General features: G+C 50.8%; 1 protein-coding gene across 1 annotated transcript in view; it reads right to left on the minus strand.

Moving 5' to 3' along the window:
• Positions 1-1,781: 1,781 nt before the first annotated feature.
• Positions 1,782-16,666, minus strand: part of F8 (coagulation factor VIII) — a 30,690-nt gene continuing 15,805 nt past the window's right edge. Inside the window, exons 14-25 of the mRNA XM_032885481.1 lie at positions 13,572-16,497; positions 10,506-10,659; positions 9,771-9,980; positions 8,848-9,076; positions 8,339-8,521; positions 7,159-7,275; positions 6,856-6,927; positions 6,359-6,444; positions 5,395-5,550; positions 4,675-4,854; positions 4,000-4,176; positions 1,782-2,313 (exon numbers count right to left, since the gene is read on the minus strand). Coding sequence (XP_032741372.1) covers positions 2,158-2,313; positions 4,000-4,176; positions 4,675-4,854; positions 5,395-5,550; positions 6,359-6,444; positions 6,856-6,927; positions 7,159-7,275; positions 8,339-8,521; positions 8,848-9,076; positions 9,771-9,980; positions 10,506-10,659; positions 13,572-16,497 — 4,646 coding nt within the window. The 3' untranslated portion in view covers positions 1,782-2,157. The remainder of the gene's footprint in view (positions 2,314-3,999; positions 4,177-4,674; positions 4,855-5,394; positions 5,551-6,358; positions 6,445-6,855; positions 6,928-7,158; positions 7,276-8,338; positions 8,522-8,847; positions 9,077-9,770; positions 9,981-10,505; positions 10,660-13,571; positions 16,498-16,666) is intronic.

Consider the following 16,666-nt stretch of genomic DNA (forward strand, 5'->3'; position numbering starts at 1 on the left):
TGCTGTTTTCTCAGGATTCCTTGATATTCCGACTACAGAAATAATAAAAAATAATAATAATAATAATATTCTCTAACTTTGTCGGTTGTATAAAATTTCCCGTTGCATTTTCTGTTTCAGCAGGAAATCGGTAACGGAACGAGTGAAACACAAGGGATTTGGGGGGGGGGGTAAAACCCTTTAATGTAACTTTAAAGTTTATATTTTCTGATAGAAATATCGACTGTTAACATTAGAGCTAAGTAGCGTCCCTTACAGACATGTATGTATAGACCAAATTTTTATTATACATTTACCCGTTGGTTCTAATTCTTTGTTATAGCGAACGAAGTGAGATGAACACGTATTTTCAGGGTAGGGTGTGGGGTTTCCCGAGTATACGCCCAGGAGTGAAACAGTCAGGTCACATTACCGTATTATTTTTTAATTTTTGAAAAAATTCCAAACTGACTTCCATGACAGGTGCATTAATTTATGCCACCGCCAACCGTGATTCCAGGCTCCTTCCTCTCCGCATCGCCTCCGACTTTTCCCATCAGATGTGCTGACGGCTATCATGACTGGGGTGAGGCGGTGTCTTAAAATGGTTGGATTTGTGTTTCTCTTATGGCCATGGCTACGGACATTAAGAAAGTTATTTACCATTTGTGGCTCACTTTTGTGTGTGTTTGTTTAGAAGACTGCGTTCTGTGCATTTGCCCATTTGTGGCTTAACAATTTAATCTCATTGGTGTTTAATTTCCGCAGTTCTCTGTAAATCCTGGATATCAGCCCTTTTTAAGAATTATTCATTTATTGAAGATAGTAGCACTCTGTGTGCGTGTCAGGGCAGAGACCGCTCCGTGTGCGTGGACACGGATCCCATGACAGAGGGTTGCGAGCCACCGTGCAGTCACTGGGAATTGAACTCGGGACCTCTGGGAGAACGGCCGGTGCTCTAACCACTGAGCCATCCCTCCAGCCCCCGGATATTAATTAGCCCTTTTGTGAAGTGTAGCTGGTAAAGATTTGTCTCTTATCCTCTGGACGGTGTGTGAACTGATGGTCGTTTCTCTTGCTGCGCATGTTTTTCACATGTTGATACTTGGGGTCAGTTCCTGTCGAGTTTATGCTCCATTTGAAAGTTCCTGCCTAGACTGAGATCTTCAAGGGTGAAGAAAAAATATATATATTTTTTCAAGGGTGAATATATATATATATATATATATATATATCCTGTGGGTTTCTTTTTCTTTTTTTCCTAAAAGTTTCAGTGTTTCAGGTTTTCAATTAAAGTTTAAATGAAGATAAAACTTTCAGGAACATAGATAGCCTTAGAATGTATGTTATTAAATGAGGTCACGCAATGTCAGAAAGAAAAGATCTATATGTTTTCTCTCATATGTATAATCTAGCTGATGATATATATTTACATATAGTTATATATATAGTTATATATAGTTATATATACTTATATAGTTATATACAGTTATATAGAGTTTATATATATAGTTATATAGTTATGTAGTTATATGTACTTATAGTTATATATATAGCATTATAGTTACATAGTTATATACTTATATATACTTATATATACCTATGTATAGTTATATACAGTTATATAGTTATATAGTTTTATATATTATATATGTAAACAAACGTACATTTAGATAGAGTATAACATGAAGAAAAGAGAACATGGAAGGCTACATATAGTGGGGTCAGGAATGAGTGAATGAAGTTCACGGATGAGAAGGAATAAAAAGAATCATTTTTTCCAGTTCTCATTCTATCACGGATTTTTTTTTTGGTGTTGGCCATGCACAATATACATCATATATACACCATATACACTGAACGTGTAAAACCTAGTGCATCGCTTCCCGGCTTCCACTTCGAACGTCGAAAGTTAAGTCTTCAGGAAATTCAGGATGAATAATTTGGAGAGTATCAGAGTGGGGTCGTGTGTGATCATATATGGTTATACATCATGTATGGTCTTAAATAAAATGGTGGTGGCGCGTCTCTGTCCTCCTGCTGCCCGTGGGTCCAGATGTGGAATCTCGGTCACTCCTCCAGCGCCACATCTGCTTATGCGCTGCCATGCTTCCCTTTACAGCAGTGACACAACCCTCGAACTGAGGAGGGGTGACAGGCGCAGGTGCGAAGGCAACCTCAGTCCAGCTGCTGAGCCTCACACCCCAGGATCTCGAGCCGCAGAGCGATTTGCCGCTCCCACACTTGGGGGTGAATCCGAAGGTATCGAGTGAAGCGCGGGGGGTGCAGAGAGTTCACCACGGGCGTGGACGCATCCCGGTTACCCTGAAAAACCTGCAGGAGGACACAGGAGTCACTTCTACTCCCCACAACACACAAGTGAGTGTGTCACAACGGCTAGCACAACACACGAGTGCATGTGTCACTTCCGCTTTGCACAACACATGGGGGAGTGTGGCACGACGCTTATAAATAAAGGGAAAAATAAATGCACGATTAAAAAAACTCTGATAAAAGACCACACCATGCATCGCGTTCCTTGCCTGAAATCGCCTTAAATCTAAGTCAGGGCGGCGAGGACATGAAGCGCTTCCTGTACACATGCATGTGAGGCTGGGGTACAGATACACACGCATGTGAGGCTGCATGCCATCGGACCCCACGACTCGTGAGGTAGGACGCGCACGGCAGCAGCGTGTTGTCACATGCAAGCAGTACATACGTAACCGGGCAGATCCCGAAGGCCCAACCAAGTTACATGAAGCTGCTCGAATGCCTGTTGGTTTCCACTCCGTTACATGGGACGCCATGGGATGCACCTATGGCCTCGCCGGGCGTTCCCTTGTAAAAGGCGACTTCCGCTGAGGGGATGACGCCGCCTGGGTCGTGGCTCTGCCTCTGACCCCACCCCTGTCATCCCTCTGACCCCGCCCCCATCATGGCTCTGCCTCTGATTCCATCCCCGTCATGACTCCGTGGGCACAGACAGGGCGGCTACGGTGGCAGCGACGGTGGCTCAACAACACGGACTTCCGGTCACCAAGACTGACCTGGCCACAGCTGCTGCCGAGAGCCAGATGTGCCAACGGCAGGGACCAACCCTGAGCCCCGGGTTGGGCGCCATTCCTGAGATAACTACTGAGCTACCTGGTGAAATGACCACTGAGCCACCTGGTGAGATGACCACTGAGCAACCTGTCCACATCGGGCTACGTCCTCCATGGTATCCTGCACTGTTACGTCACATGAAGGGACTTATTTCACAGCCCAAGGAGTGTGACCATGGGCACACGGTCATGGAACTCAGTGGTCACACCGCGGTCCCGTTATCGGCCCTGAGAAGACGCAGTGACGGCGCCAATGCGGGGGGCAGGAACATGGAGGGCTGGGGCAGAATGTGGGTCAGTGACCAATCAGAGGGCAGTACGATTTCCCCCATACCCAGGATGCATGGGTCCAGGGGGTGGAGGGTGGAGAAGGATTAGCCCCGCCCACCATCGCCCCTGGTGACCTTTTGGAAAGTTTTAGCTTCCAGTGCCCATGCTCCCAGGTTCCACTAAGTGAGGAGTTTTGGGTCTGGAACAGGAAGTGCACCTCCGCCCTGCTCAGACCCCGCCCTGCTCAGACTCCTCCCTGTTCATTCTGGGCTCCTAATGCCCCGGGGGCGATGGGGTAACATGGGAAGAGCGGCGTGAGGAGGGGTGACAGACCCGCGCTGCCACGGGGGTCAGGTTGCGTGTCCACCGTGCAGGTGAAGGGGTCACGTGTGGAGGGAGGTGAGGGGTCACGTGTGCAGTGCGGGTCACACCTAGGCCCTCGCTCGGTTCTACCGAGTCCTGATATCAAAGTCGATGGGAAACCACGACCCCGCAACCCAAGCAGGGCAAGGTCACAGAGTGGGAGATATGACAAGCATTACACAGTCCAGGTTAGCCTGCGCACGCTGCAGAGTCTAGGTTAGCCCGGCCTGGTGACGGGACGGAGTTACTGTGAGCACCACACCCTTTCCAGGAGAAATACCTTGACCTTGCCGTCGTGCAAGACGTGAGTCCAGTGGCGGCCATCTTGGCTGGTGGAGACGAGGAACTTTTTCACGAACATGGCAGTGAGGAGAGACCGCGCGCCCTGGGTGACGACGCCGGTGACTTTCACAGTCCTCTGCAAGTCCACCTGCAGCCACTGTGTGGGATCATTCACCTGGAGGGCAGAAATTCGAATACAATCTCCTCCGTGACTGTTTGCTGAGGCGGGGAGGACCCCACAACCGTCTTTGTGACCACGTGACAGCGCTAACCTCTGCGCACCATGTTGGACAGCGCTTACCACTGCACATCACGGTGGACAGCACTTACCATTGCGGATCACGGTTCACAGCGCTAACCACTGCGCTTCACGGTGGACAGCGCTTACACATAGGAAACACAAGGGCATCTCCCCATTTCCCATCCTCTTCAGGTCTTGCAGGGGGTGAATCGCGCCACTCACCTAAATTAGCCAGGCATTGGCCCCCACCCGGAGGTGAAGCCGGCGGCGCAGGCGGCCAAGCAGAAAAGCGGTGCTGAGGTGGGGCGAGGCAGTGACCTGCGTGTCGAGATCCGTCCCTCTCCATGCCCAGGCGCGCTGCAGCCCTCGGAGAGACAAGAGTGGCGGGTTGTCGCCTCACTTCCTCCTCACTTCCCCCTCACTTCCTCCTCACTCCCCCTCACTTTCTCCCCTCACTTCCTCCTCACTATTCAGGTCGCAGCCGAGCAGCTCCATGCGCAGGGCGGTACGGATGCTGGCATGTGTGGGGTGCACACGGATGTAGCGGGCAACGATCGGGGGGTCGAAGCGGTTGTGCCTCACAGTGGACGCGTCCACGTTGCCGAAGAAAACCTACGGGGAGGGATCACGGGAAACACATGTGTACAGTGGAGTACTACACAGCCGTGAAAAATGACGGCCTCATGAATTCCGCAGACGAAAAACACAGAGCCTGTGCGGAGGCAGGGCACGGCACATGTGAAGACTTATTCATTTATTTTACATGTATGACCTCACTGTCCTGGACGCACTGGAAGAGGGCCTCGCATCCCATGACGCATGTCTGGGCGTCGCTGTGTGCTTGCTGGGAACTGAACTCAGGACCTCTGGGAGAGCAGTCGGTGCTCTAACCACTGAACCACCTCTCCAGCCCATAAAGCACAGCACCAACCCCACAACAGCACCAACCAAGCACACGCACACGGGAGAACCCGTTACATGGAAGAACACATAACACGGGAGAACCCATCACACGGGAGAACCCGTTGCATGGGAGAACACATTACACGAGAGAACCCGTCACATGGGAGAACCTGTTACATGGGAGAACACATTACATGGGAGAACCTGATACATGGGAGAACCCGATACATGGGAGAACCCATCACATACCATCAGGCTTCCCGTGGAGTTTCCTCGGTAGCTCAGCCACTGCTTCCCATCCAGGCTGTACATGATGATGAACTGAGACACATAAAGGCTGGAAAGTCTGTGGCGGGCGCCCTGCGTCTCGATGCCGTGAAGAATCATGGGCGCCAGGAGATCCACCTGCCAATTAGAAGGACACGCATTTTAATGTATGTTAAAGACCATGGGGCATATGTGTGACAGTTTGACCGTATATGTATGGAAGACCATGGGACATACATGTGATGGTCTGACCACATATGTCCTCAAAGCCCACCCCACAGTGACTCAATTCCTCCAATGAGGCCACACCTCCTAATGGAGCTACCCCTGTGGCTGAGCATGTGACCCACCGATCTACGGGGGTTCAGCCTGCAGTAACCACCACCCGTGGTCATGGAAAGCGTTCCAGAGGCTGGACTCCAAGTAGCAGGAAATGGGAGGGGTCTGTGTCCTTCACGCTGTTACATGTGAGTCATTCATTACAGATATAATTATGAATAAAACATATATCATTGTATGAATGTTATATGATATACTGTGTTAATAGATTATTATATACTATTATAATGCTATATAACATAATCATGAATATAATTTAATATAATTAAAATAAAATACATTATATTATTATATTAATATGACATTGTATTAATAGATAATAATATATAATATATATTGTATTAATATATGATAATGTACTATCATATAGCATGATATATAGTTATGGATATAACAATATAATTATGAATATATTATAAAATCATTATATAATATATGATATACTGTGTTAATAGATCACTATATCATATATTATTACATACTATAACATATAATCATGGACATAACATGATCGCGGCTATAACACGTCATCCTATGGCACGTGCTCTGCATATGTTAAGCGCTGTCTCACGGCACACGCGGTGCCGCCCCCACCATACGTCCTGACCTTGATCCACGCGAATGGCTCCTTGGCACTCCAGGCATTCACGGATCCCGCGTTGTGAAGTCTCGCGAGCTGCGGGCTCCACAGCCCTTCACCGCAGGGGCGAGAGAGAGAGAGAGAGAGAGAGAGAGAGAGAGGCCATATTGTTACAGTGACTTTCAATCTATACGTTATATTATTGTAATACACATATATAGGGGGCGGATGAAATGGGTGAGGGAGGGGAGGGGAGGATGAGATGGGTGAGGGAGGAGAGAGGAGGGGTTGATGAGTTTCCCCACAGTGGGGAGGGGGGACCCGCAGTGCCCCCTCCCGCAGAAGGGCAGGACATCAGGCAGGGGTGGGGCTATGGGTGTGGCCGGAACCAAGATGGCCACGGTCAGAGCCGAGGCTCCCCCACCACCAACTCTGCTCCGCCCGAGGACACAGGTTCGACCCCCGACACCCGAGAGGAGAGGCAGGCGGGACGCGAATCCCAGCCCCGGGGTCCCAACGCTTACCGTGGTAGCCGGAAGCCGTGATCTGCGAGTCCCGGATGTAACCGGAAGCCATGCCGAGCGGTACCTGGCAGCCTGGAACCACATGGACGCGAGGTCAGCTGGACGCACAGACACAACCACCTCTTAGTCTCTCCTGCTCTGCGAGGGACACACCCATTCTCCACATCCACTCTGGTAGGGCCACGCCCACGCCCCAGGGCCACACCAATTGTCTGCTCTTTGACAAATGCGGCCGCGTCAGGGAGGACGGCAGCCGTAGGGAAGGAGGCCGAATGGTTAGCGAGTCCCAGTCCGGTTACTCACGCGTGCTGTACACCAGGAAGAGGGCGCTCATCCCAGCCCGTAGGTGCTCGCCCACCAGGCTCTCCACCCGCCAGATCCCTGCTCTGGACGGCAACATCTCCACGGTTGTGAACACGCCTTGGGGGACCGGAAGGAACAAGGATTATTTCCTGGGAAAAGTAAGGATGGGGAGTTGGGGAGGGCGGCTCACTGGTTAGAGCGTCCGAGTTTGGTTCCCGGTGACCACGCGGTGGCTCACGACAGTATGTGACGGGGTCCGATGCCGTCTTCGGGTGTCTGAACCCACCGGTCATTCACCCCTCGTGACAGGAAACCTCCAACCTCTCTCTCTCTCACACACACACACGCACACACACACACAGACACAGGTACACACACGCACACATAGACACACACAGACACAGGTACACACACGCACACATGCACACACACACACACACACGCAGACACACAAAGAGACACACACAACACACACATGCACACACACACACACGTACTCAGAAACGGGGCGGAGTCACACTACTTAGAGGGACAAGTAGAAACTGACATGAAAGTGTGCGTCGATCCATGAGGTCATCAGTGCTTCCTCCATGCGTTGTTCACATCTGTGAACGTCTGTCAGGCTCTCCCTGTTCTATGTGACCGCCATCTTCACACGTGCCAGCAGAGGGGCATCGGATCCCATGACACACGGCTTTGAGCCACTGTGTGGCCGCCGGGAATTGAACTCTGGACGTCTGGGAGAGCGGTCGGCGCTCTAACCACTGAGCTACCTCCCCAGTCCCCAGCAATCAGTGTCGACAGCTGCACATACACTGTGGGGTTCGAGAGGAAAGCACTGCCCGGTGTGAATTATTGATTCCAAGTATTCTTTATGTTCCTGGAATTACATCATTCGTTTGCTGATTCATTTATCTCTGTGTCTGGGATAAAGTGCGCGTCCCCATGAATGTATAAAACACAGAATGTATAGAGAGCAGAATGTATAGAGAACAGAATGTATAGAGCACAGAATGTATAGAGCACAGAATGTGTAGCGAACAGAATGTATAGAGCACAGAACGTATAGAGCACAGAATGTATAGAGAACAGAATGTATGTATAGAGAACAGAATGTATACAGCACAGCATCACATGGACCCCCGTGAACATATAGGGTACAGCTCACAGCCGCGCGCACCTGGGTACAGGTTGCACACCGCTGTCCTGTGCTCGCCCCCGTCCCGCACGGTGACGCTGTGCGCGCTGAAATGCACGGACTGTGCGTGCCCGGGGTCGCCCATGCTGAGCAGATGCCACCTCGTCCTCCGACCTTCCGCCATCACCAGGCCAAGCAGAGCATCTGCGACGTAACCATTCACGGCTGAGGAGGAAGTGATGCACAGAAAGTCATCACCCCCGGCTCTGACAACTTCCTGTCTCTCCCCAGAAAATAACGCTTTACGTATGGATGACATGCACACTGAGTAATATTTATGTATGGACGACGTGCATGCTGAGTAATATTTACTTATGGATGACGCGCACGCTGAGTAATATTTACGTATGGATGGCGTATGCAGGCTGAGTAATATTTACGTATGGATGACAGTCACGCTGAGTAATCACGCTGAGTAATATTTACGTATGGATGACGTGCACACTGAGTAATATTTACGTATGGATGACGTATGCACCGTTCTTCTTTACCATGGAAGCGGTACTCTTCTCTCCAGGCGGGGTCTCCCGCGGGGGTGCCGCGGGGCGGCCTGCACTTCCGGTCCAGGTTCTCAGCGCAGTACCAGCTCTTGGTCTCATCGAACACCGCGAAGAGCAGCGCGAACTCCTGCACTGCGAGCGGCCGCGCGTGCGAGGGGTGCAGGGTGGAGGCGTGGCACACGAGCAGTGGCCCAATCAGCCCCGAGTGCAGGTCTCGCTCCTAGAGTGACGCGGCAGCTGCATCAGCGTCCGCTCGTGTGTGTTGGCCGGCCGCGTTCCATCGATCGCATCGATCACAGTGATCGCATTAATTGTCTCTCATGTGCATTAATCGCAATAATTAATTTTATCAATCGCAGTAATTGCATTAATCGTATCGATCGCATTAATTGCACTAATTAATTGTATCAATTGTATTCATCGCGTTAATTTCATTAATTAATTGTAATAACTGTATTAGTTGTATTGATTGCATTAAAGTCCTCTCAGGTGCATCAATTGCACTATTCGTTCTCCCTAGAACATTCCAGAGCGACATTTCTGACACAGAACAGTGACGCCAACGCCCTGGCCTAAAACGTCCCGCTGTGCTGAGCGTGAACACTGAGACGTTTAGCCCAGTGGTCAGGACGTAAAAACCAGCCTGGAAAGGGTAGCCAAATGGTCAGGACCGCTGGCCGCTCTTCCAGAATTATCTGTCTCATTCCTAGTACCGGCATGGCGGCTCACGACTATTTTTTGACTCCAGTCCCAGGGAACCTGAAGTCTCCCCGGGGTCTCCCGTGTGTGCGTTGGGATTGCATACGGCGCACACACTCGAGCACCGGCGAAATCCCCACGCGCATCAAGAGGTCGCAGAGATAAAGAACAAAACCCCCTACCCAGCCCGGCCACCCCCGTAGCCCGCAGCTTACGAGGTCCACGTCGGAGAAATAGGCCCAGGCCTTGCAGTCAAACTCGCCGTCCGTGGGCGCCATGTGCGGCCGGACTCTCCAGAAGTAAGTTTTGGTCTCGTTGGGCCGCACAAAGTTGCTCCTCGGTGCAGCTCCACCGTCGGCTTCCGGGTAGGACACCAGGCTGGAGTAGAAGGAGTAGGGGCGGGAGGCCTGGTTCCGGAAGGTCACCTGGGGAAAGACGCAGACGAGTAATTTTTATCAGAGTAATAAAAACCTAAGGAGAAAAAATGCAGACTTAGAGGAGAAAGTTACCAGGAAAATTCATTCATTCGCTTTAAATTTAATTCAAATTCCGAGTTCACAACGTGAAAAATCCTTAAACGCTCAGAGGGAGGCGGGTTAGGGGATGGGCATCGTTCAAAAGGACACACGGACAGGGTCGCACGGACACACGGACTCGGTCGCACACCGTTTGCACTTCCTGATACCGCGACCCTCACGTTGTGCGGACCCGCGGTACTGGGCAGAAGTTAATGTAAATAGCCGATGTATAGGATACCTGACATGTGGGTCACGTGATCACCCAAAGGCATCCTCACCTACAGGTCGAGACACGCCGGCCTGGACAACGTGACTCCTACTTCCACCCTACGCACGCAGGTACCTCATTCCCACGCACATATGTCAGTCCCACAACCAGGAGGCGACTGAACATATAGAATCATGTCCGTGACCAGCGCGTCCGCGACTCACCACGATGTTGTCCTCCACTTCCGCCCGTATGTATGGCCCCAGTAGCCCCAGGTGTGCGTCCAGCTCCCCACGGTGCACACGCTGCGTGAACGACCCGTCCGTGAACTCACGGAAAACCACTTTCCGGAACCGAGCTGCGTCCCCACTCCACGCCCTGGAGAGAAAAATCTGTGTTTTGCCGACCCGCAGAGAACAGCGCCTCGTGCTTTTCTTCCCCCCGTGTGTGAGGTCACACTTGGGCAGGGTCCAAGATTCACAGCGAATGTGACTGCGTGGGCAGGAGAGGGACAGAGACGAAAGGGGATTCTCAGGAGTGGGGCGTGCGGCTCAGTGAGCAGCGCTGGCCAACGCGCAAGGGGTCTCGGGGTCACATTTCTAGTGCAGCATAAATCGATGATGGCGGCAGCGTCGGTGACTATGGCAAGGGAGGAGGGAGAGAGAGTCGAGGAGACGAGAGAGTTGTAGGTTTTGGTTTGGGTGACACATACTCACACTCATATGCACACACACACACACTCGCACAAACACACATGCACACACACATGCACACACTCATACACACATAATCACACACACACACACACATGCACACACAAAACCTTCAACCCAAAATGTGTTCTGTCTGCATGACACGCAGGGACACTGATAGAGGACGCTTTCCTCTGAGCCAAGGAGTGAGCACAGGCTGGACCTCTGCACATGTGTGGCTGATGAGCGGTTTGGCCTTCATTTGGGCCTAGTCTTGAAGTAACTTGATGTGCAAAAGTGGGGAGTAGGATGGGTGGGGCAGAGGGGGCTTGGGGCGGATGGAGCAGGGAGCACATAGGGGTTGGGACAGATGGGGTAGATGGGGCAGATGGGGGTTGGGGTGGATGGGGGTGTGATGGTTGGGGCAGAAGGGACAGGTGGGGGCTGGGGCAGATGGGGGGTGGGATGGGTGGGGCAGATGGGGGTTCTGACACCCAGAGGAGGGCTTCCCTTTTTCCAAAGGGGAGGGGAGCATGGGGGGGGAATCTGTGAGGGAGACACGGGGTGGGGCAGAGGAAGGGCTGACATGGGGTTGTAAAGGGAATAAACGCAATAAAAAGCGATCACAAGATAAAAACTGCAAGGTATTGGTGCAGAGACAGACAGATGAAGCAGTGGAATAGAATTGAAGACCCAGAAATGAACCCACACACCTATGGTCACTTGATTTTTGACAAAGGAGCCAAAACCATCCAATGGAAAAAAGATAGCATTTTCAGCAAATGGTGCTGGTTCAACTGAAGGTCAGCATGTAGAAGAATGCAGATCAATCCATTCTTATCACCCTGTACAAAGCTTAAGTCCAAGTGGATCAAGGACCTCCACATCAAACCAGATACACTCAAACTAATAGAAGAAAAAGTGGGGAAGCGTCTCAAACACATGGGCACTGGAGAAAATTTCCTGAACAAAACACCAATGGCTTACGCTCTAAGATCAAGAATCGACAAATGGGATCTAATGAAACTGCAAAGCTTCTATAAGACAAAGGACACTGTTGTTAGGACAAAATGACAACCAACAGATTGGAAAAAGATCTTTACCAATCCTACAACTGTTAGAGGGCTTATATCCAAAATATACAAAGAACTCAAGAATTTAGACCGCAGGGAGACAAATAACCCTATTAAAAGATGGGGTTCAGAGCTAAACAAAGAATTCACAGCTGAGGAATGCCGAATGACTGAGAAACACCTAGAGAAATGTTCAACATCTTTAGTCATAAGGGAAATGCAAATCAAAACAACCCTGAGATTTCGCCTCACACCAGTGAGAATGGCTAAGATCAAAAACTCAGGTGACAGCAAATGCTGGCGAGGATGTGGAGAAAGAAGAACACTCCTCCATTGTTGGTGGGATTGCAGACTGGTACAACCATTATGGAAATTCCTCAGAAAATTGGACATTGAACTACCTGAGGACCCAGCTATACCTCTCTTGGGCATATACCCAAAAGATGCCCCAACATATAACAAAGACACATGCTCCATTATGTTCATAGCAGCCTTATTTATAATAGCCAGAAGCTGGAAAGAACCCAGATGCCCTTCAACAGAGGAATGGATACAGAAAATGTGGTACATCTACACAATGGAATATTACTCAGCTATCAACAACAATGCCTTTATGAAATTCACAGGCAAATGGATGGAACTGGAAAATATCATCCTGAGTGAGGTAACCCAATCACAGAGAAACACACATGGTATGCACTCATTGATACGTGGCTATTAGCCCAAATGCTTGAATTACCCTAGATGCACAGAACACATGAAACTCAAGAAGGATGATCAAAATGTGAATGCTTCACTCCTTCTTTAAAAGGGGAACAAGAATACCCTTGGGAGGGAATAGGGAGGCAAAGTTTAGAACAGAGGCAGAAGGAACACCCATTCAGAGCCTGCCCCACATGTGGCCCATACATATACAGCCACCCAATTAGATAAGATGGATGAAGCAAAGAAGTGCAGGCTCACAGGAATCAGATGTAGATCTCTCCTGAGAGACACAGCCAGAATACAGCAAATACATAGGCGTGCCAGCAGCAAACCACTGAACTGAGAATGGGACCCCCGTTGAAGGAATCTTGGAAAGGCCTGAAAGAGCTTGAAGGGGCTTGAGACCCCATATGAACAACAATGCCAACCAAGCAGAGCTTCCAGGAACTAAGCCACTACCCAAAGACTATACATGGACTGACCCTAGGCTCCAACCTCATAGGTAGCAATGAATAGCCTAGTAAGACCACCAGTGGAAGGGGAAGTCCTTGGTCCTGCCAAGACTGAACCCCCAGTGAAGTGATTGTTCGGGGGGAGGGTGCTAATGGGGGGAGGGTGGGGAGGGGAACACCCATACAGAAGGGGGGGGAGTACTGGCCCGGAAACAGGAAAAGGGAGTAACAATTGAAATGTAAATAAGAAATACTCAAGTTAATAAAGATGGAAAAAAAAAAGCGATCACAACAAACAACGCAATAAAAAGCGATGACAACAAACAACAGTGTAATAAAAAGCGACAACAACAAACAACAACACAAACCTGTCTCCTGGAGCTCCAGGCGACACACGCACCCCGTAGTCCCAAAGCTCCTCCACCGCCGCGATGAAATAGTGCCGCGTTTTCTGCTGAAAGCCGCGGGGTCCCTGCCCTGCCTCCTCGCCATAGATGTCGAAATCCTCGGGCGTGTCCACCGTGACAGCATCGTCGTCGTACTCTGCCATGACGTCATCATCGTCGTCGTACTCCGCCGTGACACCATCACCGTCGTCCTCTCGCATCTCTCCTCCTGGCAGAAGGGTGCCAGCTTCCCTTGGACGTCGTCTCAGCACCGGGGGCTCTGGAGAGACCAGCCTCGGAGCCTCGCCTTGCTCCACCCGTGTGGCTTCTCTTCGGGGCAGATTTGGTTTTTTCTTTGCTCCTAGGGAAAGGTTGTGAGGCCTCGGGGGCGAAACAGTGCCGTCTCTCCAGCGGCAGATTTTTGGGTACCCCGCTTCAGACCCACGCTGATCTTTCGGCATCTGTGCCAGTGGGGAGGGAGTCTTTCCGGGGTTCTCTGTGTGACCTTCCATGTCTCCCCCAGGCCTCCTTCCTCTACTCCGTTCAACGGGCCCCCGTGTTCTCTGGAGAGAGATTTCGAGAAAGAGATCCACATGTCCGCGACGCTCACAGCTACTTCCTGCAGGCAAAGGTTCCTCCTCCTGAGTGGAGACGTGAGGAGAGAGTGCGACTGTGACAGCTTCGCCAGGCGACACTGGTTCCGAGGAGACAACGTTTTCGGGTTTGTCACACGGCACTGAGTGTGTGTTCACTTTTTCTGGGGAGGTGAACCTTCCTCGACGCATGAACGGCACTGAGTGTGTGTTCACTTTTCCCGGGGAGGCGAACCTTCCTCGACGCACGAACATCTCCCGCGGCGGCACGGCGAGAGAAGGGTTATCCGTCTCAGTTTCATTCAGAAAAGGACTGCTCTCTCGAATTGTAGAACTTCCTGTCTCAAAGTCGTAAGCGTAGGACGACACCCAGACCTGAGGAGAACTGTCTCGCGACTCGATCCTTCGGATGTCTCTAGGTGGGAATGCTGACGTTTTCACAACGTGTGAGGGAGAATGATTGGTCTGAGTGGGACTTTTAGTCCCAGAACGATCTGCGGAGCGGGATTCTATAATGAACTTTTTCCTTTCCTTGCGGTGGTCAATCTGTTTAAGGAGACTCTGCATTGAACGGTTTACGTCTGGAAGCCAACGAGCGGATGCTTTGATTCGTCCCGAAGCCTGTTCCCTACGTCGAGCAACGCTATTCTTCTGGCTTGGGTAGTTTCTCACCGTTTCTCTCGTTTTGTTTACCAAGCCTCCTGAATTGGTTTCCTCCTCCTTCCTTTTCTTAAAGAAATGAACCATGGGAATCTGTCTTGTGTCTGTTGGGTTCCTTGTCCATGGGACGTTTTTGTGAACTGGTACATATGTCTCTTCGTGGAGATTTAGATTTTGCCCAGTACCGAGTACAAACACGTCTCTCAGGAAGTTCTTAGAGCCAGTCGCTATGTGCACCTGGGGCAGAGCTCCCTTCTCTTCGATTGGCGCTTCCTTCTCTGTCACTTCCTGAGGATTGTTTTCTTGGTTGTGCCTCCCACTTTCTTGTCTCTTAGCCACAGTGGTGAGAAACATACTCGTCTTTCTGGGAAAAAACGTGTCTTCAAGTCCTGTGTTCTTGGTAAATCCACCCTGCCCTGCTATCATTTTATTCTTCTCTGACGAGAAACTCTGATTTTCCATACACTTTATATACATTAAATACACTAATTGCTCTGGACTGGGTTCTTGCTCAGGTTTTGCAGAGTTATCCCCATTGGCCTCTTTTAACCAATCTGTGGATTCTGACAGGAAAGGCGCCTCCGAGAATGGCGCGCTTGTGTCATCTGGATCCTGCGGAACAGGATCTCCATCTTTTTCGTGACGTATGTCTTTCCTTTCCGTCGAGGTGATTCTGTCGGGCGTACGGTGCGGTCTCAAATATGTAGCACTTTTGTCTGAAAGTATCCTGTCATGAATCGGAGGTGTGACCTCGAGAATCTCACTGTGGATCTCTAATATGGTGTCCTGCACGGCTGCTGTGCTGTTCCCAACTGATGTTGGGCCGGGGGCGTGCGACTTTTCATCAACGTCACTGAGTAAAGTGTTACCTCTGGCCAGGAAAGCGACCCTGTGAGACCTCTTCTCGCCGAGTCCTCTGCGGTTCTCCGTCCATGATGTGGCGTCTCCTGGTGGACTTCCCAGCCTATACATTAAAGTCGAGTCCGACGAGTTGGAATCCCTGTTTCCTTCAATGATGCTTAAAGGTCCGTGGGGCCTGATACGGGGATACATTTTCTTACCCAATGCAGCGGGACTCGATTCATCTGGAAACCCTGAAGAACCCGCCTTCTTACAAGCTGCCATCGAATCGTCCGGCGCAACCACTGTGGTTGTTCTGTCATCGGGCAAACCAGAAACCTGGACCTGGAGATCCAGTTTCTTCCGCTTGGCTTCCATGGTTGTCACCAGACTTCTCTTTGCTCTTAACCAAGAAGGAGGAAGTGCCATTTTCTCACCGGGATGGGGTTTGGGCTTGAGCTGGGCTGCTTCGGCTGGGCCTTCATTGCTGTGTGCTGCAGCGGGTGAATGGACTCTATGAACAGCGTCATGGACATCTCCCTGGCTGTCCGACCAAAACGAGCCATGCTGGGTAGGATGGCTCAGTGGGAAGCGCATCGGCGTGTTGCTTTTCTTTTTCCTGCTGTGCAGACGATTTGAATTCTGGGAGAAGCTCCCGGGGTCCACGGCGTTGTCATTGGCCAACGGGGCCAGAACGCCCTCATAGGTCTCTCCGTAGTAATCACTCACGCCCTCGTCACAACTGGAAACCTTCAGCAGTGCGGTCATCCCGCTCTTCCGGAAGTCCGGGTTGTGGCACCCCAGCACCCACACACCTGGGAATGAGAAAGGGTAAAACCAGTCACACATAACCCCACTCCCCAAGTCTGTTTCACATTGGAGGTTCTCGCCCACTTCCAGATGGACGAAGACACGGCAGAGAAGTCTGTCCTGTTATGCACGGGTGACGCAGTTAAATCCCCGACATGGGTTCACTGATGCTAG

The sequence above is a fragment of the Rattus rattus genome, chromosome 15, assembly GCF_011064425.1.
Source record: "Rattus rattus isolate New Zealand chromosome 15, Rrattus_CSIRO_v1, whole genome shotgun sequence".
Classification (NCBI taxonomy): domain Eukaryota; kingdom Metazoa; phylum Chordata; class Mammalia; order Rodentia; family Muridae; genus Rattus; species Rattus rattus.